The 27,344-nt window shown below is 42.7% G+C and overlaps 1 protein-coding gene across 2 annotated transcripts; it reads right to left on the reverse strand.

The window, feature by feature from the left end:
- Positions 1–27,343, reverse strand: DGKE (diacylglycerol kinase epsilon). Of its 2 annotated transcripts, XM_060646476.3 has the most exons (12): positions 27,234–27,343; positions 26,302–26,778; positions 16,514–16,673; positions 14,650–14,769; positions 12,480–12,623; positions 12,049–12,206; positions 11,667–11,718; positions 10,323–10,436; positions 9,246–9,317; positions 6,833–6,960; positions 6,043–6,154; positions 1–5,433 (listed from the first exon to the last, which is right to left on the reverse strand). In XM_060646476.3, the coding sequence occupies exons 2-12, from the start codon at positions 26,754–26,756 to the stop codon at positions 5,254–5,256; spliced, it is 1,695 nt and encodes a 564-aa protein (XP_060502459.1). In that variant the 5' UTR covers positions 26,757–26,778; positions 27,234–27,343; the 3' UTR covers positions 1–5,253. The 2 variants fall into 2 exon arrangements, with proteins under 2 accessions (XP_060502459.1, XP_060502460.1); XM_060646477.3 differs by lacking the exons at positions 14,650–14,769; positions 27,234–27,343 and having other exon boundaries at positions 26,302–27,013.
- Position 27,344: the final 1 nt, after the last annotated feature.

A 27,344-nucleotide genomic window follows, 5' to 3' on the forward strand; every position in this document is an offset into this window, starting at 1 on the left:
TGGAGTGCTGCACTTTAACTTTTATTAAAAAACAAGCAAAGGTTTTCCACGTATCAGTGCTTTAATTCACATTTCTCAGCAGGCATCGACCACAACATGGAGCAAACCCAACAAAAGCAATTCAGTGACACAGGGTGCTTAAGTGGTGTTCGTGGCGTGTGGCCCGGTGGGGGATGGGGGGGGGGGGGAGAAGTGCGAGGCCAGCTGGCTGAGGAGGCGGAGCCACCCCAAGTGTCCACACCGTGGGCCAGGGAGCCAGTTCAGTCAGCTCACCTGCGAGCGATCAGGGCGAGGATCCAGGCTGCTCGAAACTCGTATAGAATAGAATTACAAATCAGAGCGCCCATTCATCCGTCGGGCTCCTTCAAGCAGCTCAAATTCGAGAGGAAAACTACTGGCAGGGCCCAGAACGAGAGTGGAGAGTGAGGGCAGCAAACACTCCGATGAGCCACCGTCCTCCGACTATACCCCGCCTGCCCTTCCTGCAGGTATGTTCTCACACACGGTGAGGTCGGCACATAGGACAGATGCCCTGTCGCCTGGTCAGTGTGAGAGGAACAAGGATAGCGGCCTAACTTCCCAGCTCTCCTTTTCAACGTTCCACACTGGTCACCAGAAAGCACCACAAGGTGGACATTTCGTATGGTTTATCTTGCTCAGTGCGTTCTGCTTGGACACTTTACTGGAGGGAGTCCGAGCCCCTGCAGACACCGAGGAAATACACCTGCATTTACAGCTTCTAGGTCGCTGACTTTCTTCAGACCTCTCTGCAGATGGCTAAGTGCAATCATTTATGTTTTGTGAGCTTCTGAGAGGGGGACACTTTTGGATTCTTTCTCCAGATCCTTGGAATGCACCTCCTTCATTCCTGCAAGCCTCAGGCACAGACTAGTTGGGGCCGTGGGGGGGAAATGTGTATGTGTATTTACTAACTAAAATGAACTAAATACTCAGACCATTTCTATACTAACATTAGAAATGTGAGGAACAGAGGTTAAGCCAGTGCTTTACTATTAAAAAAAACAAACAAACAAAAAAAACAGAAAATGCCTTTAAAACTTGTGAAATAGCCAGATGGTCATATTCCAAGCAGCAAGACCTTCAAAATATTTTTTGTCAAAAAACACGAGGTTTCTGAATATGTAAAAATCAGCAGAAAATTAACCAGGTGACAGAGTCATTCACTGAGTAGTGGCTTCCAAACCCTTTTAAAAAGTATGGAATCCTTTTTTTTTCAAAAAGAGGCAGAATTTTATTTACTGAAATCTTACCTTAAGCAGCATCCAGTGGGGGGGCTGCACCGAATGAAGGGAGAAAGCGGGAGCCCCTTGGGGGTCCATCCCACTGGCCCCTGAGCACCACCTGTTCTCTAAGACTCCCTAGATCATAGTTTCAAAACCTGTTTCCACGTAAGAATCGGAGGCTACCAATTTTTATGTAATAGCGTCCAGATAAATATATTAATTTGGATAGGATAGGACATGAACAAATCGTTCACAGCATTCCTTTAGGAGAGTGATTTGTGGGGGAAGAACACAGTTAGTGGAGTGAAGGAAAAATAATTTTAAGAACATCCGATTCAATTTTCCTGCATGATACCCATCCAGCAAAAGCCCTGGGTGAACACATGAGGTACAGACCAGTAGCTTTAAAAATGTCAGCGTGCATCAGAAGCACTCGAGGTGCTTGTGAATAAAAGCACCAAGGGTCAGCAGGGAAGAGCCTCGTGGGATTACGAAATGTCTATGTCCCATCAGAGACACCGATTCATGACGTCAGGGGCCGGCCTTCGGCATCAGAGCTCCCCAGGTGATTTGGACGGACGCTGCAGACAACTGGTAGATCACACTTTGATAAAGAGGAGAGAGGCCTTACAGGGAAGATGTGGGAAAGCCAGGGCATACTTTAAAAGCAAACGCAAAACCACTTCTTCTGTCTTGCTGCTGGGAACATGCCTTCATTCGGCGTGGGACAGAGTAACAACACTCTTTTCTTTTTAAGTTCCTAGATATATTTTTTTTTATAAATCGACCTACATTCCATTGTCCCAAATTAGGTAGAATTAAAAACAGTTCTGAGTATAAAGTGCTGGTTCTTGCTTCAATGTTATCACCTCAAGGAAAAACCACACAAAACTATCACCTATTCTACTGACCTATTTGGCCAAGTAAGTACAAATGATGTATTCGGATCCACATGAATCTGTAAATTAACATAACCTTTACAGTTTCCTAGTTAGTGCAAATTTAAAATTCCATAATATACAGTAAATACAATTTTACATTACAAATGCAAACTATTTTTCTTTTGACATGCTGGTAGTGTTCATTTTTACAACGCAAAAAGGACTTGACCATTTCTGAGCCACAGAATATTTTACAACTCGAAGTAGGCAAACATATTTCAAAAAGCAAATACGACACATTCTGACACACCCTAAAAAAATAAAAATAAATTAATTTTGACTATAAAATTTTTATAAACAGTAGCTACATTAGGGGTTCCCAGCTAATTGCTGCAGAAAACCTAAAACCCATTTAAGGTCGTGTAACCTCACTATCAGACAACTTGTGTTTTAAAACACAAGTCGGTTTGATTTCTACGCAACATAAAAAGCACTGAGAAATTATCACCATCTACTTATGGGGTCCATAAGAGCTGCCAGGTGTTCAGTGTTTAAGCCACGAAGTTGAAGGGGTTAGGAATGTAGGAGGACAGTAAAGGGGGAGAGGAATCTGAAAACAGACTTGGAGCTAGGCTTCACTTTATGTATTTCTTCCTGAGAACACAGAATTTGTTTTCGTGTTTAGTCAAGACAATTTAAAATGGAACAGGAAAATATTATGGCAAATGATTTTTTGTAAAGTACAGAATCACTGGTCATGTCAACAACCGCTACTCTTAAATATACTTAGAATATACTTGCAACATGAGTCTTGTAAACTATCCTTTTGAAAACAAGACCCGTGCCTGTACATTTATTTGAAATGCTGGACAAATGTGCCTAAAAAGTAAACGGACTTTGCTAAAATAAGATGTGTGATGACATGGTATTCAAAAATAAGTTTCCTAAATGAATCTGAATGACTGAGACTAAGGTAACGGAAAAGCTTCATGAAGGGTCAGCAGGGAAAAGCCTCACGGGATTATGAAAATTGAAAAAAACAATTTGTTTAAATAAACAAGGGTGTTGTATATAAACCTGTTCTAGATCCGATGTAACATTATGGTTATTACAAAAGCTTTCTAGCTATTTTGAAGATTTGAATTCTGACATCCCAAACGATTTACTTTGATTCTACAATTAGCACTGTGGAATTATAGTAAGATAAATTGTAGCCTAGATTTATAAAATGTGATACCTGTAACAGTGTCGACCATGAGTTAAGGAATAAAATTCGTTATACTCAAAACATGATCGGTCCATGAAAGAAAACCTACAAAACTCTGCCACCAATAGCGACAGGTTCCCTACCATGAAAGGTGGATGAAAAGGTGAAAACAGATCCGCTCGCAAAATCTGTCAATACTAGAATTTACCATCTCCTGTTGAGATGTGGAAGAGGTTAACTGAAGCAGAATCAGAGTATTTTATATAATGCACTGACTACTGTATCACTACTAAGTTTTTCCTTTAAAACATGGCTTTGGCCTGAAGGTGAATGAAATTTAAGTTTCATGGCAATTCACGGATGGCAGATTCATAATAGATCCTTATAGGAAGCTAATGGTGTTTTGGGGGATACAGTCTCGTCTTTCAGAGATTAACGTCATGAAAGACCACCAAGCCCACAAATGGGCCATTTGTTAAGAAAACACCAGGCTGGTGGCCCAAGGGTGTGCCTCACTGGCCTGAGGGATCAGGCGGGTTCACACCAGGAGAGTGCCATCTACTGGGGAACCAGGAGACCAGCCCTTCAATCAGCTTCTGGCAATTGAGAGTCAAATAAAACAATGAAACAAAACTTTCAGTTACGTAAAGGTAGTTTGCCAGTGCTTTCATTCTCCCTCTTTTTAAAAAATATTGAGTAATGTTTCCAAAGAATGAGACTATCCGGATGATATTCCAGGAAAATTAAGTTATGGGTTTTACTTCTTTAGTCAATAGGCTACATTTCTGATTGTGACTAGCTGAATTTATGTGACGAATTTAACTTATTAAATAAAGCCATCTATTGTAAACACTAAACACAAGTATACCACAATGAAGAAAATAAATAAATAAAAAATATCTCTCTCTCATTTCAAAATAAATACGATATAAACATTTTAGCACAGGATTCTGTCTGTTTCCCCAAGGGGAATTTCTGTACTTTGGATATAAAAGACTACTGTACTTCAAATACTACAAGACCACTGAACTTTTAGAAGTTACTAATCATTATCGAACTTCTTTTGAGCAACTAATAGGACAAATACATTTTCTGTAGTACTTTTTTTCAATTGTTGATACTGTCTCTTACTCAGGAGAAACTGGGTAACAGTCTAGCTTGGAAACTTTCAATCCGCAGTGCTCTGAATGTTAACTGTTACCTATTCAACTGTGTGGCTGTCTTCTGGCTCCACAGGGTCATAAATGAGATGCTGAATTTCAGCTCAACGTGGTCATTAACAGGGTTAACCAAGCAACATCTGGGGGTCTCAATCTGCTCCTAAAAGTTATATAAAAAATTTAAGTAATGTCCTCCTTTAACACTTCTCCTTTTTAGGTTTCCTGGAAACAGATCCGTATGCATCCACACAGTGCTAGGCTGAGAAGTCTTCGGGGGCCAGCCGCTGCGGAAGGCCCTCACTAACCCTGGGGGTAGGACGCCAGTCATCTCCGTTCAAAAAAGCAAGTTAACTTTCCAAATGTTAGGATGGTGTCACAACATTAAGAATTAAGATGGCAATGATTCTGCCACCTACATCTTGTCCATCAGATATGTGTTCAAGAATAAGGAAGGAGAGTGTGGACCTCAGAGCGAGTCCTGCTCTCACACATCAAGCCATGACAAACATCTCACCTGCAAGTCATTAGCCCTCTGGGACTTTGTAAAGTTAGTACTACAGACAGGACCATTTTGCTGAAAAAAGAACAGGCATCTGTAAACAACTGGCAATTTGGCTGTTTTTGGAATTGCTATTTACACGGATGTATACCCATTCTACTACTGGTGAAATTAAGACCAAACAGCTGATAGAGAATTTTACTCCTGGACAAATATGTATCTGCTTGTTTGGGAGAATTCTAAACTTTCATTCCTCATCCATCTACTCGGTTTCCTTTATGTCCTCTTGATCTGAAGTACTGGAGATATCATCGTCCGTCTGTTCTCCAGAGAAATACAACATCAGTGCGTGTGTCTTGTGAGTTATGGTGACAGTGCAGGGGCCCTGGGCCCACGGCTCCCCATCTACCTGCATTGGCATCATCGAGCACTTCAAAATCAACTGGTATTAAGGAACAGATAATTAGAAACAAGTAAGTCCCCAGAAGCTCAGAAAGGTCTTCCTTAGTAATATCATCCACAGTCCCTTAACTTTTCTAGGGACAATTATGAGCATTTCCTTCTTAGAAAATTAATCTGAATATATCTTTATCATCAGTCGTTTAAGGGATTCTTTTCCACTGAACACTTTGTTTCTTCCCCATCATATCGAAGCCTTTGGTGGAGGCTGAGTGACAGTGTGGGTGTAAACCACTGTTTATTTATTTACTTCTTAGAAAAAAAAATCTTAATTTATTTAGAGAGAGAGAGAGTGCATAGTGCACGAGCAGGGAAGGAACAAAGAGAGAGAGAGAGAGAGAGAGAGAGAGAGAATATCTGAATGAAGCAGGCTCCCTGCATTGCCAGTGCAGAGCTTGAGGTGGGGCTCAATCCCATGAACCCTGAGCTCATGGCCTGAGCCAAAATCAACAGTCGGATGCTTAACTGACTGAGCCCCCCGGGTGCCACTGTGCACCACTGTTTCTGGAAAGCTAGAGTGTGTATTTCTTTCGCTATGGATCAGTGGCTTAGAAATGGGACTCAATGAAATACAGAGCAATATATCACTTACCCGCACCGTATGTGCTTGTCCTATTCGAAAAGGGTTTGCCAGTTTCACCTGAATCTGAGCACAGTGGAAAGACCCATACACTCCAACGACCTCTAGCAAACCGTCATCATGCCTACAGTTGGAAAAAGGACACATGGATTGTGTGATGCAATGAAGTAAGATCAGTCACGTTAAGACAAATACTTTTTCACAGCAGTGGACAATCAACTTATTATTTAATAAGGTATTCATATTAATGACATATACAAAAATAGAAATTTGAAAAAATATTAGTCTATAAACAACAGAGTGCCTAAAAAAAATTTTTTTTTAAGTTTATTTCAAGAGAGAGAGAAAGCACAAGTCAGGGAGGGGCAGAGAGAGAGAGGGAGAGAGAAAGAACCCCAAGCAGGCTCCGCACTGTCAGTGCGGGGCCCAACGCAGGTCTTGAACCCACGAACCACAAGATCATGACCTGAGCTGAAGTCGGACGCTTAATCAACTGAGCCACTCAGGCACCCCAGATTGCTTTTTTTTTTTTTAAAGCTTATTTTGAGAAAGAGAGAGAGAGAGAGAGAGCGCGCGCATGCGCATGCATGTGAGCAGGGGAGGGGCAGAGAGCAAGGGAGAGAGAATCCCAAGCTGACAGTGCAGAGCTGGGCGTGGGGCTCGATCTCATGAACCATGACACCATAACCTGAGTTGAGATCAAGAGCTGGACGTCTAAGTGACTGAGCCACCCAGGCGCCCCAAAAACAGACTGCTTTAAAGAAAACAGTGTCATAAAAAACCCAATCATAAATGTACATACCTGGCTAGAGGGTAAGTCTCATCTCCCATCCCTTCCCACAGTCTGCAGCCACCGCCCCAGTAGCCGATGTTCAGAACTATAATACCTTCCAAATTGGGCAGTTCTACTCGCTCACCATCCAGTTCTAGCTTTAAAGAAACACAAGTAGTGAATTACTACAGGGCATACTATTTCTGCACACTTCCACCAAGGGTTCACCTCCATCTGCATACATACAGGATGTGAGAGACACACGTGTAGAGAAGACTATTTCCTACCCGCGCCCCTCCCCCCCCCCCCCCCCCCCCGCCCCAGGAATCAGCCTTTCCCATCTGTTCAGTGGTTATTACATTAATTATAACAACTTCATTTTTTTAAACTAAGGTAAAATGACACAGTTTTTGTTAATCTCATCTTTTTCAGGCCTTACCCAATTTGCTATTTCAGTGGCACCCGACACCCTTTCCTGAACTACTCCCTCCCTTCACTTCTGGGAGTCAGACCCTCCTCCTCTGGGTGTTCCTCCTCGGTCACTGCTGAGTTCCACCTTCCGCCTCTAGCTATGTTCTAGGCTCCTCTCTCTTCTCGGGCCACAGACTCCGGAGGAAAAAGCCAGTGCGATGTCGTTAACTGCCATCTCAGCGCTGACAGCTCTACCTTGCTGGTCCAGGACAGCAAACCGGGCCAGATCTGTGGATCCTACTGCCCATAAAACGGTTCCAACCAGTGGTGGCACCTGCAACTGCTGGGCGCAAGACTGGGTTAACGCAAAGCATCTTCCCTGCGGCCCCTATCTACCTCCCAGGAAAGAGCACCCCCGTGGGCCTCGGGTGCCTGGGCCAGAAACCTGGGGTCATCTTTGATTTCCTCGCCTTTACCCTCCACTTCCAAGCACCTCCCCTCTCCGTCACTCCGTCACTCCGGACAGTCCCAAGTCCAGCACACCCTCACCTCTGCCCTGCGGGTGCCTACCTGGCCCGTCTCTCCTCATCTTCATTGCTCTCAGAGCAGGAAATTGAGCACTTAGGGAATGCAAATGTGTCATCCTGACTGCAGCCCTTCTGCGCCTGACTGGAGCTCAGGATGAAATCCAAGTTCTTTCACGGGCCAGTACGGCCCCTCTGAGATTTGGCCTCTGCTCCTGCTCTGTCCCTCCTGTGAGCTATCCTCCAGCTGGAGCTCCCTCGAATACACCATGTCCTCTCTCACCTCTGGGCCTCTGCACATATGCTTCTTAGTGGAGAACAATTTCCACCTCCTTTTTCACTCAGCTATCTCTTATTTAATGTTCAGATTCCAGCTCATCACTTCGTTCAGAAAGACATGTTACAGTCACTTTCCCTAGACAGTCTCTCCAGCCCCTGGGTTATGTACTACCCTTATTTATTCTTGTAAGATTTCCTGATCATGTCACCTGTCACACTATCCTGCAGTGTGCTTTAAATGTTTTCTTTCCCTCTACACTGTAAACTCAGTGAGAGCAAGGGATTTATCACTGGATCCCCAGTACCTAGGACAGTGCCTGGCATCGTGTAGGTGGCTTCACAAATAATTTTTGTATAAATAAAATATCAGACAAAACAATAAAGCATTAGCATGTTTGCCCATTCCGCCAAGGTTATCAAAGCCCAGGATGAAGCAAATGTAATAAAGGGCAAGGAACTTTTTTTATGGCAAATCTTGCCATTCCTCCTGCGCTGTGGCCGCAAAGCGTGTGAGCTCAGCGTTAGCCTAATTGCCCGGCATACGTATCATCAGGCCCCTCACGCTCCCTGCTCACTTTTCTCTCTTCCTAAGCTCTTGCCCTTTTATTCTTTTTACTAGTTTTTACGTTTCTCTGTATTAATGTGTTTGTTGGTGCTGTTAACCATTACAGATTCTTTCTGGAAGCAAGCAAGGAATATACACAAGATTTTGCCGTATCATGACATCAGGGATACTGTAGCCACAAGCACTCATTAATATTCTGTTTTTCCTGCTCCTACATCTCGACTTTGCTTTGTATAGAAGAGAGACACATCACAATTGTCATATAAACTTTGCATTTAAACTTCCTCTGAGAGTCCATGATGAGTCGGGTACTACGTGAAGATGGCTTCACATTTGTCATCAAGTGTGAATGGAAAGCTGCTCAGTATCAGTTCAACAGACCGGAGGGAGATAAACCTGGGTTCAAATCCTGGTTATGTGTGCCTTTGGGCAAATTACTTAATTTCAAACAGTTTTCTCTTCTGCATAATGGCAACAGAGTAGTGCCTGACTTGTAGGATTGTGGTGACAACGCAGTGGGATAATGTGTATGAAGCACTTAGTAAAGCGCCTGGCCCACAATAAATATTCCATGTATGTTAGCAAAATATGTTAATAGAAAATTCAGCATTTTTCTTAAAAAAAGTTTATAATCCAGAGACCACCTAAAACTTTAAAAGCTTACCTCAACTTTTTTATTCAAATCTTTACATTCTTGTACCAAACAGTCTTTGGTTCCATAGAACAAGTAAACAGCCTAGGAGAAATGGACAGAAAATGGGATATTAAAGCAACCTAATGAGCTCGTAAGCAAGATAAGACACTGAACCAACGATCCCTGACGTGATCATCGAGCCTTGCTTGCTTACAGTGGACTAGGTTCTCCTGGGGAAAAAGGACGTGTTACTTCTGAGCTGAAGTAGCCCATTTTTCAGTAGCATGTGCCTAAATGGTGCTTTCTCCCAGTTTATCCAAAAAGCTACATTTTACAAAGAAATACTGTATCAAAATTAGAAAACTCCACCTTTTTCTAGTACTTGAGATCACTTAATGAAAGGAATAGAGACACATCTAAAGGACACTTATAATCACTTCCAAAAATAGAAAGGTTGATGGAAGCTCTGAGACGTTAATTACTAATCGTACAAACGGCAACACTTGCGGCCTTAGTAATTATATTAGTAAGAGGTAACTATTTGTAAACGTGAACTACTTGTAAAACTGAAACCAGGAGCAAAACCGCTTTGCATTAAATTTTTACATCCTGTTGCTCAATCACCAAAAGCCATTAAAAAAAAAAAAAAAAACAATGCCAAAGTGAAACTTGCACCAAAGGAATCACTTGTACTAGGAGTCAGAGTGGTGAGCGTAGGTAAAAGCCGTGGCAAACGAACTGCTCCCTCTCTTCCTTCGTCTGCATTTCGGAGCTTTCTGAAGCCAAAGGAATCTATGTTTTTCCCGTTCATGACTTCACCAAAAGTTTATTCTGCCTGCCTAAAATTCTTTCCAATGTTTGTTGCCATTTAAGTAAGATAGGCTATCGTGAATTTCACTTAGTTGCTGCTGGAGCAGAATGTGCTGTGGAACATTCTCCAAATTGTAAGAAGTTTGTCACAGCCACAAAACACTTCAATAACAAAACAGATGAACGTTTCCGTAAGTAAGTTCTATCTGAATCTACTTGGAAGAGGGCTAGATATAATTGAACTATTTTTACTGTACCTTCAGCGATAAGCAGGAAATGTTATTTTATCCAACACACCTTATTAAGAATTCTGCTAGAAAACAGAGATGGTGCCTTCTCGCGATGAGCATGAAAATTGAGAGCCATGAGAGCATCAGGTCCAACAGAAAAATAGTTGTTCATTGTGAATTCCTGCGAAAAGGGGGAAGAATAAACAACTGCAATATGCTTCAATCTAAGCCTGTTACATATGTGTAATCTGTTAAATCTCAGTCTGTATGTTCTTTATCAAAATTTAATGCTTTCTGCATTTACATTTCACTTAGAGCTGATGCTACCTATCCAGTGAAGTTTCCAGAAATAAAGCTTCGGTTCAAAGGCCGATGACAATCCACATAAATTTCACTTTGCTTTTCTGAGTAATGTGCTGCACCTCAGACCTTATCATCTAGAATGGCTCTACTTTGCACCCAGGTTTCTCCTGTATGCCCATTACACCTGCTTTTCACTTTCACTGCAACCCCCAGGGTCTCAGTTTCTATCCGTGTCAAGCCAGGATGTTGGTCCTTGCTTAATTTATTTCCCAGCCCAGCATGAGTGCCTCAGTCTCCATCCCCAGCCCTGTCTTGTTCCTGAGCACTAACTAAGCCTGCATTTCCAACCCCCTTCCAATGTGCCACAGCCTCAAGGCTGGTATGCCCCCAATCTAACTCCTTTTCCTCTTACTCAAACCTGAAACTCTTTCTCTTTGTATCCTGGTTACGGTCATTCCCACACATCCAGCCTCAACAACTAGAAATCTGGCATAACGTGTATTTTCTCTCTTGCTCTACTACCGAGCTGCCAAGGGTCGATCACTTCCACCTCTACAATGTTTTTGCTGTCTTCCTGCTAAAAGTCCCCGTATTTTGCCCTCGTGCAACTTTCAAGGCTATTTTCACTCCACCCCCAGAGTATCTTTTAGAAAACACAGAGCTGATCTCTGCAGTATTTGCTAACCATGATTTGCGTCCCCAGGATCTATTTCCTCTGCCTGGAAAGTCTTTTGTTCCTTTCTCTGTCCATCTAAATTGCGTTTACCTTTTAAGGACCACCTCACCCTTCTCTTCCCCCGAAACCTCTCCAGCTCGATCTGCCAGGGAGGCGCTACCCGCACTCACAATGTTTCCCCCACAGCCCTCTTTACAGGCCAACTGGGGGCTGAGCACGTGGGTTTCTCTTCTGCTCCATAACCGGCCCCCAGAGGGAATAAGCACCGCGTCCCTGTATCTCACCACTGCGCCACACGTGTACAAAGCAAAACTGCTTTCCAGAAATGGGCACTAACTTGCACTCGTGATGAATTTGAAAAATCCACTATAAAATATGACGGACTAGTTAAGAGTGCTAAAATCACGTGCAACTGAGGCCCAGAAAACATACCTTGGGTTTTCTTAAGTTGTAGTATCCTTTATTTGTTACTTGAACTTTCCATCTAAAATACAGAAGTTAAAAAAAAAGGCAATTATTATCAAATTAACTGCCACTTAACTTTGCAGTCCTGTAGATGAAGTACTTTTATTAAAATAGCATTTGAAAAAATAAGCACACCTAAGTGACTACACAAATTTTGAGATGAGTGCTCTACCTAATGTGACTTCAGTCCTCATATAACAGAATAAAACCCCAGCATGGTGGATGAGTACAATTAACACAGTCTTTTACATTTAAGTTACATTTTGTAACTACTTCAAGTCTTCATTTTTAGACCAAACAATATTACCGAAGCTCCAGAAATCTACCTTTTGGAGGAAGTAAAACTCACCTATCTAGTTTAATCCCATCTGCTTCCATCACATTTCTTAAGACCTGAGCGACGGGGATCTCTCCCGCGTACCCTGTGCCCCAGCCCAAGGTATTGGACAGATCGTTGCCTGTTCCCAGAGGCAGGACTGCGACTTGCGGAATGTACTTTTCTTGTCCCTAGAAAACGGAAGACGTGTGTTGGGAGTTTTCTCTTCAGATGATTTGTGGGGTAATGTTATTTGGTAAAATTTATAGACCAAAGCAAGAGAGACACAAATATAACAGCTGTATGTTGTTTTGCTGAAGGTTATAGGAACTGCTTAATCATAATGTTCAAAATTGGCAATGTCTTCTAATATTTATCTGCGTAATAAAAAATGTAACCATAATACTGTATCTGTATCTCGGAACTGGTTCTGCGAAGGGCACGCAGGTCTTAAAGGTTGATACCTTAATCTTCATTTCGTCAACTGCGTCCAGGACCCAGCCCACCGTGCCGTCCCCTCCACAAACAAGCACGCGGGCCGAGTGACAGGGAAGGAGAGTGCAAAGCTGCAGGGCTTTGACAGGGGGGGTTTTAGTTACATCAAAAACCTAGAAATGAAAGAAAAAGAACACTTATTTGTATCCAACACTATCCTCCATCTGTGAGGATGACGTCCCCCCAGATAAGTATGGATGCGGTTAGAGAACAACGCGGGCTACGAAGTGCCTAGCGATGTGCCAGACTGCTGATACTGCGGCTTGTCCGGACGCTGGCCCTACTCACAAGTAAGCCTCGTTCTACTGACCAGGAAGTTGAGGCGCAGGGAGGTTAAATAACTTGCCTGTGAGTCCCCCAATACTTAAGTGTTGACATACACCTTCAGTCCTATAGTCTATCCATTACACGACACTGCCTCCTTCCTGTTCACGTGAAACCAGAATGTGCTAAGTTCACCCTTAGCACATTACTTCATATTTTATAGTGGATTTTTCTTTTTTTAAAAATGTTTATTTTACTTTTTGAGACAGAGAGAGACACAGCATGAGCAGGGAAGGGGCAGAGAGAGAGGGAGACACAGAATGTGAAGCAGGCTCCAGGCTCTGAGCGGTCAGCACAGAGCCCGACGTGGGGCTCGAACTCACGAACTATGAGATCGTGACCTGAGTCAAAGTCGGATGCTTAACCGACTGAGCCACCCAGGCGCCCCTATAGTGGATTTTTCAAATCCATCACTAGTGCAAGTTTGTGCACATTTCTGGAAAGTAATTTTGCAACATACATACAATGATGTAAAGATGCAAGGACCCTTGATACCTCTAATTCTGTAAATGATCTAGGAAAACATTTCAAAAAATGAAAACACCTGTTTATAAAGGTATTCAGTGTGGCATTATTTATGGTTGTATAATTATGAGACAAACTCAATCTCCAACAGCAGGAGCCTGGATAAACAGGATATATCCATTCAATTAATTATCTTCATCATTTCAGGTGTAATTATGAAGACTACATCACACCAGGGACAAATACTCTTTAAGTACTGAAAACAACACAAATTTTAAATCTAGAGTATCGTTACTGTGATGTTAATATGCAGACGCACAGACAATGCATGCAAAGAACATGGACAAATGAAAATAACCGGTGTATTCGTGTGGGGAAACTGCAGGTGATTTTCTTTCCATTTTTATTACTTTTATAATTTCCTTAAGTATCTATTGTTGAAAGGGAAAAATACAAACGGCAAGGAAAAAAATTATTGCGTTTCTGATTGTCGCAGGAGTTGTTTATAAATGTTTTTCAAAGTAGAAGCAGCCAGCACGTAAACTCAATGCTGCCATCCTTTTATTCTTCTTGTTTAAACTGAGGCACAATTTATATATATGGAAATGCGCTTTTAAAGTGCCAATTAAATGGCTTTTAGTCAGTTTACGGAGCTGTGCAACCATCACAATCCAGTCTAGAGCGTTTTCACTGCTCCGAGAGGGTCCCTCAGTGTCTGGGTGCACTCACTCCCATTCTGCAGCCCTGGCCTCAGGCAACCACTCACTCCTCTGTTTCTGTACATCTGCCTGTTGTGGACAGGTCACATAAAAGGGACATACCCCGAGGGTCCTTGCACCTGGCTTCTTTCACTTAGCATGGTTCTGAGGTTCGTTCCTGGTTGCACGTATGCGTCGTGCCTCGTCCCTTCCTATCACTGCGTGATACTCCCTTGTGTGGGTACACATTTGGTTCTATCAACTTACTGGCGAATGGACAGTTAGGTTGTTTCCACCTTTTGGCTATTATGAATATCGCTGCTATGAACATTTGCATAGAAGTCTCTGCGGGACATATGCTTTCACTTCCCTTGGGCAGACTGCTAGAAATGGGATTGGTAGGTGGTAGGGTAAATTTATATTTAACTTTTTAAGAAATTGCTTCACTTTTCTAAAGTGGCTGCACCATTTTATGTCCCCACCATGAGAGTACCTCTTTCTCTATATATTTGGATGGCTTGATACTTTTATAATTCTTTCCTAAAATCAAGTGATGACTGGTTTGAAGCATTAACCACCATTACAACTTAGGGAAAACGAAAAGCTAAGCATGAGAAGATTAATACAGAAGGAAAGTTTTCTCTTTAGTTACCTGGACTGGGTTTAGGAGGATCCTAAATTCTCCCAGCAGCCCTTCTCCCATGTTAGTTCCACTACGAGAGTTGGCCAGGATTATTAATGGGGTCCACTGCTTTCCAAGCTTAGAGGCTAGCTAAAAAAATTAATGCGAGTGAAAAGGTTTAATATCTCAAAGATGGTGAGCAATAAATTTTTCTTTTTTAAAAAAATGTTTATTATTGTCGAGAGAGAGAGACGAGCGCGAGCAGGGAAGGGGCAGAGAGAGAGGGAGATACAGAATCTGAAGCTGACACAGCACAGAGCCGGACGCAGGGCCCAAACTCAGGAACTGTGTGTGAGATCATGATTTGAGCCGAAGTCAGATGCTCAACCAACTGAGCCACCCAGGCGCTCCAGCAATAAATTTTTCATTTCTTGGTAGCAATAGTGCTGTAAATACGCTGGGAAAAAAACAACTATCACACTACAATGAATACAAAAATCAAAGAATTCTAAGAATGGAAAGGGAACTTATAGATGAATAATTTAACTCACGCTTCATGTGTTGTTAGAAAGTTTTGACTTAAATTGAGTTAAAAATCTGTGTTTCAATAACTTTCATTCATCATTCTAATTTTGCTTCCTAAGGCAACCAGAAATAATGTTATTTGTTCTTCCATATAACTGTTGTGCTCAAACACCTGAAGCATTGTATCTTTCATCAGTTTTGTCTCCTGGGCAATCCATTTTGCATCCTTTCAACTGTTCACAGCATGGACACAGGTTTTCTCTGCTCTCTTACCTTGACTGTCCTTCTCTGGATATATTCTAATGTATTTTAGTTTGTAAGGCTTTTTTTTTTTTTTTAATTAAAAAAACATTTTAAATGGTATACTCAATTAGATTCAAGAATCCAGATTTATACAAAGCCCAAAGTCAAATGAAATTCGTATTTCTCTAACCTAACCCTTTCTCTCCTCTCCCTTCTCCTTGTGGATGTGAACAACGATGATGTTCTACAGTTTTACTTAGTGATTCTCACCCCTTATGATCTTAGATTGAAATCAGACACATTAAGGCACTGTATGTACGTTTAAAAAATATGTACCATAACATTAAACATAATATTTAAAAATTTTTAAATGCCTTTTTCTTTGGCAGGACTACTGTCAAAGATGACATTTAAGATATAAAACCCTAAAATAAAATAAAATAAAATAAAATCCTAATTTGGAAAAGACACAAAACTGAATTTCGAGATAAAATAGTTCAACTATTTTGGCATATTCAAGTAGGAAATAAATGCAAATTTTTACAGTTATCCCTTAAGAACCACATAAAGACTGAAAGATACATTTAGATCAGTTTCTACACACATACATGCTGCGAAGTGTTGACAGCTTTAAGGTCCAAATTATTTGTTGGAGCATCTAATGCTCCAAATAACATAAAGTTCCGAATAGAAAAATTCTGTTAGAACAATGTGTGAGCAAAATCCCTGTTTTCTTTTCACTGATAATGATAAAGAATTTCCAATCTGGCTGTTTATCAGAATTGTCTGAGGACCTTAAAGAAAAATACAGATTCCTGGGACCTACCCTCGGCCTCCTAATCAAACCTGGTGATGGAGGTGGAGTCAGGAATCTGCATTTTTAAAAAGCTCCCCAAGTGATGCAGGTGCAGGCAGGGATTTAGAAACCAGTAATATAACATTTCCAATTTCCCTTTAGATGTGAAAGGACTCAAGGGCCGAACTTGGTGGCACAGCTCTAAACACTGGGCAGGGCTCTGCAGCCCACGGTAACGATTCTTCCCTCAAGGCCACCATTAAGTGTCACACAGGGACTCGGGCAGCTTTGTGAAAATCAATTACATAAGGAAAAATGAACTCGGCTTACCACCGCATAATCTGTTTTTTTGTCTTTACGCATCTGATTAATAGACGTCAAGTAACTTGGTGGAATGATGAGATTTTTGAATTCTCCAAAATCACACTTTTCGTTCTTTAAACTATTTTTCATGCACTCATCATGTACCGTTTTCTGACACCAAATGCACCTGAGGGAAGGAAGAAACAAAGACAATAATTAATCTTAAACCATAATTTCACTGATGTGCAAACTGATCCTTTAGTAATCTCACCACTATTGGGCATAAAATCTAGCAAAGAAAAGATTTATAACTATCTGCACAGTGAAAATGAGCAATAAAGTTTGAAAATACTTGGCAGTTTAATAGCGTTTTTTAGAACTTAAAAAAAAAATATTACTTTGAAAGAGAGCTCACGTGCGCACATGGGAGCAGGGGAGGGGCACAGAAACAGGGAGGGAGAGAATCCCAAGCAGGCTCCATGCTCAGCGCAGGGCTGGACGCAGGGTTCAATCTCCTGACCCTGGGATCATGACCTGAGTTGCAATCAAGAGTTGGATCCTCAACTGACTCAGCCACTCAGGAGCCTCTATAACTTTATTTTTATTTTTTAGAAAGTGAGAGAGAGTGGGGATGGGGAGAGGGAGGGAGAGAGAGAGAGAACGAGCAGGGGAGGGGTGAGGAAGAGGGAGAGAGAGGATCTTAAGCAGGCTCCACGCTCAGTGAAGCACCTGATGCAGAGCTCGATCTCATGACCCCGGGATCATGACCTGAGCTGAAATCAAGGGTCAGACACTCAGGTGCCCCTAACTGTGATTTTTAAAGTGTGGTCTAGGGACATCCGGGTGGCTCAGTCAGCTGAGCATCTGACTTCGGCTCAGGTCATGATCTCGCCGTTTGTGAGTTCCAGCCCCACATGGGGCTCTCTGCTACGAGTGCAGAGCCAGCTTCAGATCCTCTGTCCCTCTCTCTCTGTGATCGCGCTTTCAAAAATAAATAAAAAACGTTAAAAGAAAAATAAAGTGTGGTCTGGAGCCCCTCAAGATCCTTGCAGGGCGACTCTGAGATTAAAATCATTTTAATATTAATACCAAGATGTTATTTCATCTTCCTCCTCTCAAGTGTGTACAGACCCAGTGCAGCAGCCGACAGGACGATCTAGGTGGCCTCTAAACCAAAGAAATGTACCAAAAAGGTAGAATAATGTCACTCTTCTCACTAAATTTTCATAAAAATATTTTGTCACTTTAAAAATGAGTATTTAAGCAATTTCCCAGTTTTAATTTATAACATGGTAAATGCCAGTAGACATATCCACATAAACAAGAGTGGGTCTAGAACAATGGTTCTGTATTTTAATTATTTGTGCTTTGGTTGAAATAACGTTTGTGAGGCCTAAAGTCCTTGCTGCTTAATTAAATGCCCCACTGGCCTGGGTCTTTGTGTTCCTCGGGGTCCAGTCTGTCCAGTTTGAAAACCTCGTAATTTATGACCATCTGAAAATATTTCAGTAGATATAGCCAAACAGTGCATTTCTTGTTGGCAGTTAATACAAAACCAATCTCTGTGTTTGTACTTGAAATATAGACAGAAGATATGTACATTCAGATTCGCCTCTCTGGATATGAGCGTGAAACAAGCAGAGAATAGTGCTGGTGAAGGTCCCAGGTTTCTATTATTAATCTGCTAAGACTTTAATCCAGTCACAGATAAGGCAGGCAGAGCTGAGTGTACAGACAAAAGCAGGCCGGCAGAAAATAAATGAATTAAAAAAAAGAGAGAGAGAATAAAAGTCTTTTGCCCAAGGTCAACCCTTTTGGATTTCTATTTTAAGGTTGTTTTTTCCGGTGGATGTTCAGATTTCTCAACTGATTACTGCTATTTACTCAGGAGTCTTATTTACCCCTGAAAGAAGTGTTACCTGCATGATCCGTTAGACAGAAAACTGTAAAGTAACTTGCATATGTTTAGTGAATAGTTCCTTTCAGACTAAGCTTGAGACCACACCATTAACTTTACAACAGGGGACTGTAATTGAGAATAATCTGAAAGGGTGCCCCTGAATTATTTCACACTGGTTTCCTCTGGGAAGAAAAGTGGGATGAGAGGGCTGAGAAGAATATCTGCTTTTTATCCTATGTCCTTCTGTATTGCTGTACTGCTTGAGTCTCTAAAAACCAGAATACATTCGTCAACTACCTACATACATTTTTAAAAATACATTTTCAATAAGATAATATCAGCATATGCTTGAGAATTTAGAAAATACAAAGAGACATTAAATAAAAATCATCCAAAGACAATAAATCTTAACTTCTTGCTGTACTTTTCAGTTTTTTTTGTTTTTTTTTTTACATTTATTTACTTTTGAGAGACAGAGATAGAGCATAAGCAGGGGAGGAGCAGAGAGAGAGGGAGACAGAGAATTGGAAGCAGACTCCAGGCTCTGAGCTGTCAGCACAGAGCCCGACACGGGGCTTGAACTCACGGACCATGAGATCATGATCTGAGCCGAAGTCGGATGCTCAACCAACTGAGCAACCCAGGCACCCCTGTATTTCTCAGTTTTACTGTGCATAGATGTGTTTCTCGTTATGATATATGTACATCTGGACGGTACTTTTCTTTCCATGTTATCATGAATGTTGTCCTATGCCATTAAACATTTAAAAAAATATGGTTTGTAAAGAATGTATAGTACCATACATACGGATATATAATTTAACATTAAAAAAATAAGACATTTATTATTTTTTAATTTTTAAAGTTTTACTTTTTTATTTTGAGAGAGAGAGACAGGGAGAGAGAGAGAAAGGGTGGGAGCAGGGGAGGGGCAGAGAGACAGGGGGAGAGAGAGAGAATTCCAAGGAGGCTCCGCACTGTCAGTGTGGAGCCCGATGGGGCTCGATCCCATGAACTGGGAGATCATGACCTGAGATGAAATCAAGAGTCAGACGCTTAACTGACTGAGCCAGCCAAGTGCCCCTAAAAATAAGACATTTAGATAGCTTATTTTTCTAAGTATAAACAACATGAAGAACAACCATAAGCATAAATGAGATTATTTCCCTTGAATTCTAAAAGCCAAGTTACTGACTCAAAGGGCATGCATTTTCCTAAGACTGTTTTCTTTTTAATATTTTTTTTGAGTACAGTTGACACATAACACGGACATCAGTTTCACAGTAACCAGTATGTGGTCCATCTGTCCAGTGTGCTTGTTACCAGTTCATCGAGATGTCTATCATGTCTAACACTTGCTAATCCTGCACGTTAGTATTTTAAATTTTTTCCTTGATAGAAAACACATTTTTTTGTTTTAATTTGAAGGCTTTTGATCACTAGGTGACGCTGAATATTTTTTGTCTTCTTCTGTGAATGGATTCATGTCCTATAGTCACCTTTTACTAGGTTTTAATAGTTGCATGCACTTTGGATTTATGTAGGGTATTAACCTCTTTCCTGTCATATTTATTGCAAGCTTCTTTCGGTTTCTTTTCAATTTACTTTTTAATGTACTTAAGTTTATTTTTTGATAGCTCCCTATTTCCCTTTGGGGTTTACTTAAATGCTTTTAAGCTCTGAAGTCCTTCACTATTTGCAAATTCCCACCCATTCAGTTTTCACACCCATGTCTTTAATTTAGTGCTTCTTCCGGGGCTACAGGCTCCACTGAAAATCTCCTGAAAGGGTCAGGGTTTCTTGGAATCTTATCCATCTGTGAACTAAGAGCCCTTGCTTTAACCCATTTGGAGTTTATTGTGGCAGATAGTGTGGTTTCAAGACCTCACTTTCCCCCCCCCAGAGAATACCTGTCCTAGCACCATTCGTAAAACAATCTTTTCTATCCCCACAGACTTGGGACACCTTTATCATTTACTGCATTCTCATACATTTCAGAAAAGATTCTTTTAGCTAAAATGATGGCTATTATCAGCCTTTGTTCTTTAAAGGTAGAGCCAAAATGCATACTAGTTATTCAACATTATACTTTTCCTTACAAATACTATATTCAAAATTGAGAATTGTCTCTATGTGTTTTGTAATTAGTGTTTAACCTGATCTAGATTTCAAACCTGATGGGAAAACAAGACATTACTAATATAATGTCTTGATATTTTAGTTCCAGCGATCATGTCACTGACTCATTGCTTATGTTTTTGACATTTTAGATCTACACAGAAGTCAAAAGAATAGCAAAGTGAATACCCTTAAATCAACCCTTCACTCTGATTCTTAATATTTTTCCCACATTTGCTTTATCTCTTTGTGTAAACTCACATATAGCTAAATCGTTTGAAAGTATTACAGACATTATGAGATTTTATCTTTCAATATTTCAACAAGGATTTCCAAAAAACAAGGATAGTCTCCTTGCTTTTTAAAATGTTTTGTGAGGGGCGCCTGGGTGGTGCAGTCGGTTGGGCGTCCGACTTCAGCCAGGTCACGATCTCGCGGTCCGTGAGTTCGAGCCCCGCGTCAGGCTCTGGGCTGATGGCTCAGAGCCTGGAGCCTGTTTCCGATTCTGTGTCTCCCTCTCTCTCTGCCCCTCCCCCGTTCATGCTCTGTCTCTCTCTGTCCCAAAAATAAATAAATGTTGAAAAAAAAAAAATTTAAAATGTTTTGTGTTAGAATTTTTTTTTTACAGTAAACAGATAAACAGTAAACCACCTACATTCCAGCATTAATATCTTCCTATAGTTGCTTTGTTACATTTCTATCCATCCATCAATCCACCTAATTTTTGGTGTATTTCAAGTAGAATGAAGATATCAGGATACTTCCTAAATAGTTCAGCAAGCAAGCCTATCTTTATCTAGAGTTCATCATTTATTTATGGGATTTTTCTTTTGATGTAAAATTTACAATTAAATATACAAATCTGTACATTTGCTGAGTTTTGACAAATGAACATTTTCCTATAACTGAAACCTTTATCAAGACAGAACATCACCCTATGTGCCATTTTTATGCAGGTGTATGATAGCTTTATTTAAAAAAAATTTTTAATGTATATTTATTTTGAGGGAGAGGGAGAGAGAGAGAATGAGTGGGAAAGGGGCAGAGGGAGGAAGAGAGAATCCCTAGCTGGCTCTGCATTGACAGCAGAACCTGATGTGGGGGTCGAACCCTCAAACTGTGAGATGATGACCTGAGCTGAAATCAAGAATCGGACGCTTAACTGACTGAGCCACCCAGGTGCCCCTGACTGCTTTATTTTTTAAAGAAGCAGCTTCACAGGGGAAAAAAGAAACTACAGGCAACACTTCTTAGAATTTTTTGTTAAGTTACCTGTTCACGATAGCTCTCTTCTTTAGTATGCTAGAGGAGGTGGCAGAACTATACATGAGGTTGAGATGTTCATTTATTTATTTATTTTTTAAGTTTTTAAATGTTTATTTTTGAGAGAGAGAGCACGCGAGTGAGCTGGGGAGGGGCAGACAAAGAGGGAGACCCAGAATCCGACGCAAGCTCCAGGCTCCGAGCTGTCAGCACAGAGCCTGATGCGGGGCTCAAACCCACGGATCGTGAGATCATGACCTGAGCTGAAGTTGGACGTTCAACCAACGGAGCCGGCCAGGTGCCTCGGGGTGTTCATTTATGATATTCACACCATAACGGGGGTTGGCCAACTACAAATACGTCTGCCACCTGATGTTGTGAATAAAGTTTTATTGTAGTACAGCTACACCCAGTCATTTATGTGTTGTCTAGTGAGTCAAGTAGTTATGACAGACCATATGGTCTGCAAAGCCTAAAATACTTAGTTTTGGCTTTTCATAGAAAGGTTGTCCACCTCTACTCTAGAAAATGATCTGGGAGGGGCGCCTGGGTGGCTCAGTCGGTTGAGCGTCTGACTTCGGCTCAGGTCATGATCTCGAAGTCTGTGAGTTCGAGCCCTGCGTCGGGCTCTGGGCTGATGGCTCAGAGCCTGGAGCCTGCCTCCGATTCTGTGTCTCCCTCTCTCTCTGCCCCTCCCCCGTTCATGCTCTGTCTCTCTCTGTCTCAAAAATAAATAAAAACGTTAAAAAAAAAATTAAAAAAAAATGATCTGGGATCTTTCATCATTTCAGATAATTAAAGAAATGAATAAATACATACCAACAGAACACAGAAACATACAGTTTAAGATCAAAGTCAAGACTAAAGTGGCCAATGTAATCACCTGCTAAAAGTCAGAAGCTTTGTTTCATTAATCAGTGTGTGTAAGGGGCATAGGATGTAAGGAAGAAAAGCTTTGGAAGCTTTTCTTACATAGGATGTAATGAAGAAAGCTTTGTTTCATTAATCAGTGTGTGTAAGGGGATAGGATGTAAGGAAGAAAAGGCCTTATAAATAAAAAAGCACCTTAAGGGGGCGCCTGGGTGGCTCAGTCGGTTGGGCATCCGACTTCAGCTCAGGTCATGATCTCGCGGTCTGTGAGTTTGAGCCCCGTGTCGGGCTCTGCGCTGACAGCTCGGAGCCTGGAGCCTGCTTCCGATTCTGTGTCTCCCTCTCTCTCTGCCCCTCCCCCGCTCATGCTCTCTCTCTCTCTCTCTCTCTCTCTCTCTCTCTGTCAAAAATAAATAAACATAAAAAATAAAAAAAAAACACCTTCAGTTTTCTTAACAAGAGATGGATTACTATAAGGAACAAAGGTTCATTTAACAAATATAATGAATACTTATAACACAATTCCCTATTTTAGTCAGGTGACAGTTAAGAAAAAAAGGAAGGATAGGGAAGGAGTGATATGATACTAGGTGCAGAGACACATTATAGTGGTTGGGGAAATATACATGAAGAGAAAAAAACCTACAGGGAAAGTAGAATCTGGCACAGCGCCTGAAACAAAATACATAAATGCTCACCGTGTGAAAACTGAATCAAGACTGAATGAGTATAAATTAAAGGGCCTCTGTCACTTATTCGGCAGAGCTGAACTGGCCCGCAAGCTTCAAAATCAGTTACTACCTGGGTCTTTCTAGTTCCCTTAAGACTCACACTTCTGTAGTGATACAGACATGGTAGAAGCCCTCGCCAGGGCTGGGTAAAATCCAGAGGGACGGTCTGGCTTGTGTTTAAAGTTCGAATAGATAGTTTATTTTCCTGAAATATCTCATTCCTACGGAAGGTCAGAGCATTCAGTAACCCTGCATAATGCTATTGGCTAAAACACAGGAGAACACTGCAGAACATGCACAACTTCAGGGCGCCATGCTCTTTTCTCCTGGGAGTAACAAGCATTTCCTAAATTACACAGAAATAATCCCCACCTGTGGTGAGGGGCTCTAGCAAGCTGAGGACAGACTGTTGAGTATCTGGTAAGAACAAACTCGTGAGAAAAAGATGTATCATCACATTCACTGTGTACAAAGGGGAGGACACAACATTAAGGACAGAGGCTGACGTTGTAAAAGGTACATACAACTTTAGAATTACCTGCAGGGCCTGCCAGAGCAAAGACTGCTCGTCTCCAGCCCAAGTTTCTGATTCAGGGGGTCAGAGGTGGGAGTAGGGTCACGAAGAAAATAGAAGATGCTTAACTGAATTTCAGCTTCAGATAAACAACGAATGATTTGGGGGGATATAAGCTGGCCGCAATATTGCAAATGTTTTTATCTTGTTTGCTAAGTCTGGCAACACTAGAATTTGCATTTCTAACAAGTTTCCAAATGATGCTAATACCGCTGGTTTGGGGAACCTACTTTGAGAACCACTGAGATATCGGATATTACGTCATCATCAAAAAGGAAAACTCTGGGCCTGGGGGTGAGTAGATCAGGCAAGGGTTCCTGGAGGAAAGGACACAAGACAAGTCTCTAAGGATGCCTAAAAGCTAGCCAGGGGAGGAAAGCCTTGAGAAAGAGAAGGGAAATATGAAAAAGCCAGTGTTGCTGGTGCTTAAAGTTTAACGCAGGTGGTGGCAGGTAAAAACTGGAAGGGCAGGCAGAGTCCAGAGAGCACATCAGCCCCTGGGCACCATGTTAAGCACCTGAAGGTTATACTGAAAGACCATCAGGGTAAGTGACCAGGAGCAACTGAAGGGGTAGGGGTTTAATTAAGCAGAGGAGGGACAGGGTCAGATATGCTTTTTTTTTTTTGTGCAAATGCAATTTTTAAAAAAGTGCTTATTTATTTTTGAGAGAGAGAGAGAGAGAGAGAGAGAGCGAGAGAGAGTGGCAGAGAGGTAAGTAGAGGCTCCAGAGCAGGCTCTGCACTGACAGCAGAGAGCCCAATGAGGGGCTCAAACTCACCAACTGTGAGATTGTGACTTGAGTTGAAGTCTGACACTTAACCAACTGAGCCACCCAGGCGCCCCACTTTTTTTTTAATGTTTATTTTGAGAGAGAGAGAGAGAAAATGAGTGGGGGAGGGGCAGAGAGTGAGGGAGACAGAGGGAAAGAGAGAATGCCAAGCAGGCTTCCACCCTTAGCGCAGAGCCAGATGTGGGGCCTGATCCCATGACCGTGAGATCATGACCTGAGCTAGACGCTAGACCTGAGCTAGATCAAGAGCTAGACGCTTAACTGAGTCACCTAATCGCCCCCAGATACTCATTTCTAAGAAAAATCATTTGGGTGGAAGATCAGAGCACTATTATTCATTAAGGAGTATCTGAAGTGCAGTTCAGATATTTATGGAGGCCATTTTTATCTAATTCTACACAGACACCAAGAAGGGAAGGAAATAATATGCCAGTCATGTCTTCTTTCCAACTAATCCCAGCTTTTGAAGACTAAAGCTTAACTATAGAGAGAGCTATTAAATTTATTTAAAGACGCTGGTAACCTAGCTCTCATTGATGCCAAAAGTACATCTAAATTTGGAAGACAAATTAAAAAAAAGATTTTGAAGTAAAAGAAAAAAATAAAGACGGAAATAAATAAAAAAGTTACTTTCTATCTAGTGTCAGCTTTCTCTTTTAGGTCTTAAACATGTTTAGGGCCCTTTCTACTTGTCAGAAATAAAACTCAGGACAGTGGAGATGTCCAGACTTAAGGATGAGACAAGTCTAAGTGTTAGTACTCTTAACACTATGCTGGGGGTTAGAAATCCCAGACACCAGTTCCATTTTACCACTGACTAAAATTCGCTCAACTGCAAAATGAGTTAAAGCAGATGATCTGCGGGAGCAGCATCTCCTTTTATTATGAATCTCTAATACCAGCAAAGAGCATCTTCACCTATTTTCAGAGAATATTTAAGAATGTTCATGTGTTGTCTAATGTGTGTTTATTTAGAAGCCATCAAAATATTCTTGGCTTAATCCAAGACTGTCTAAGATGCTACCGGTCCTAAGAAGGCCATGTGGCGAAAGGAGAATCCTTTAAGTTTTGTCTTTCATCACAGCACCAATATCTATATTTGAAAAAGATAATTAAAGCGCTGCCATGGAATGATGCTTGTTTTCACTGTCCATTCATAAAAAGATGCTGAGGAGAATCAGTTTTGTGAGTCTAAGGAAAAGTCAATTTGTCCACACTTCGTTTTTTCTCACTTAAAATGGAAATAATCCATAGTAACAAAAGCGAAAACGTAACATGGTGGCTATGAAGTATGCAGTACTTAGAGGCCTCTGGATCAAAGTTCAGTGCCAAGTTTTATTGCCCAAAAGGGCAGGCTGGCTGAGGAGCGGAGGCTAGATGTATCATCTAGGCAAATGATACTGCAAAGCTGCCCTGCTTGTCCAATACCCGGGATGTTTATTAGCTTGGTTCCTTGAAGTGGGCAGTTGAGGCCATTTGCAGAGATCAAGGTAAGTCTCTAGCGCACTCTGCGAGATCCCGACTCCTACCCCGCATCCTGGGACAACGTGTACCCACAAAGGCCGTACCTGTAATCGCAGAGCTTGGGTTGGCTGCCGCACTGCTGCTTGCAAACCACGCAGCAACTGCACAGGGGCACGTTGCCCCGGATCCAGTGGTGGGGCATGGCGTCCAGGGCCCTGCCGTCACTCTTAAGCATGATCTCCTTGCACGGGAAGCGCTTGTCGGCCTTCTTGAGGCAGCCCTCGTCCACGCGCAGCCCGCAGCAGTCGCAGAAGGCGCCCAGCAGAATGTGCTGCGTGCACACGCAGCAGTAGGTGGGCTGGCTGAACAGGTCCGTGTCGCGCCACCCGTGCTTGCTCTTGCGGAAGATGTCCCGGCGGTGCAGCTGGCGGCGGGACCGCTGGAGGCTGCACCAGAAGGTGATGAACACGGGCAGCAGCACCGAGCACAGCGTCCACAGGATCAGGTGCCCGTCGGCAAACAGGCCCTCGTAGGGCGCCGGCCGCTTCTCCCCTTCCATCTTGTCTAAGACCGATTTCTAACTGGGAGACAAACAGGCGGGGTCCGCCCGGGGCTCGCGGTCCCCCCTAGCCCGCCCTCCGCCTTTCAGGGGACACCGAGGGCGCCTTCTGCCCGGGTGGTCCCACGGTCTCCAAGGGGGAGCACGCGCCGCTTCTTCCCCGCCGCTACCCGGGAGCCTCCCGCCGAGCCGCGCCGAGGGGGCGGCGCCCAGCGCTGTCACGCTCCTCCCCGCGCCGGGCACGGGGTCGCCCACAGGAAAAACGGATAGGCTGCCCTCCGCGGGGACGCGGCCGCGGAGCTGGGTGCCCGGGTCTCTGGGCGCGGTGGCGCACGTGGGTCGCGCGGCGCCGCCAGCGTTCGTGACCGTTAGTTCGCGGCCCGCACTCCCCTCCCGGGCGCAGCCGCTCCGCCCGAGAGCGGCCTCCCGCCGTCCCCTCCCGAGGCCTCGCGACCGGCCCCGCCCCTCAGGCCCTACCTCGCGTGGGCGGAGGCGCGGCTCCGGGACCAGGCCTGGGGCCGCTCGCGCGCGGCCGCGCGCGCGCGCGCGAGCAAACCTCCGGGGCCTACCTGCCCGCCGACGCCGACG

Source organism: Panthera onca, chromosome E1, assembly GCF_046562875.1.
Source record: "Panthera onca isolate mPanOnc1 chromosome E1, mPanOnc1 haplotype 2, whole genome shotgun sequence".
In the NCBI taxonomy this organism is placed as follows: Eukaryota; Metazoa; Chordata; class Mammalia; order Carnivora; family Felidae; genus Panthera; species Panthera onca.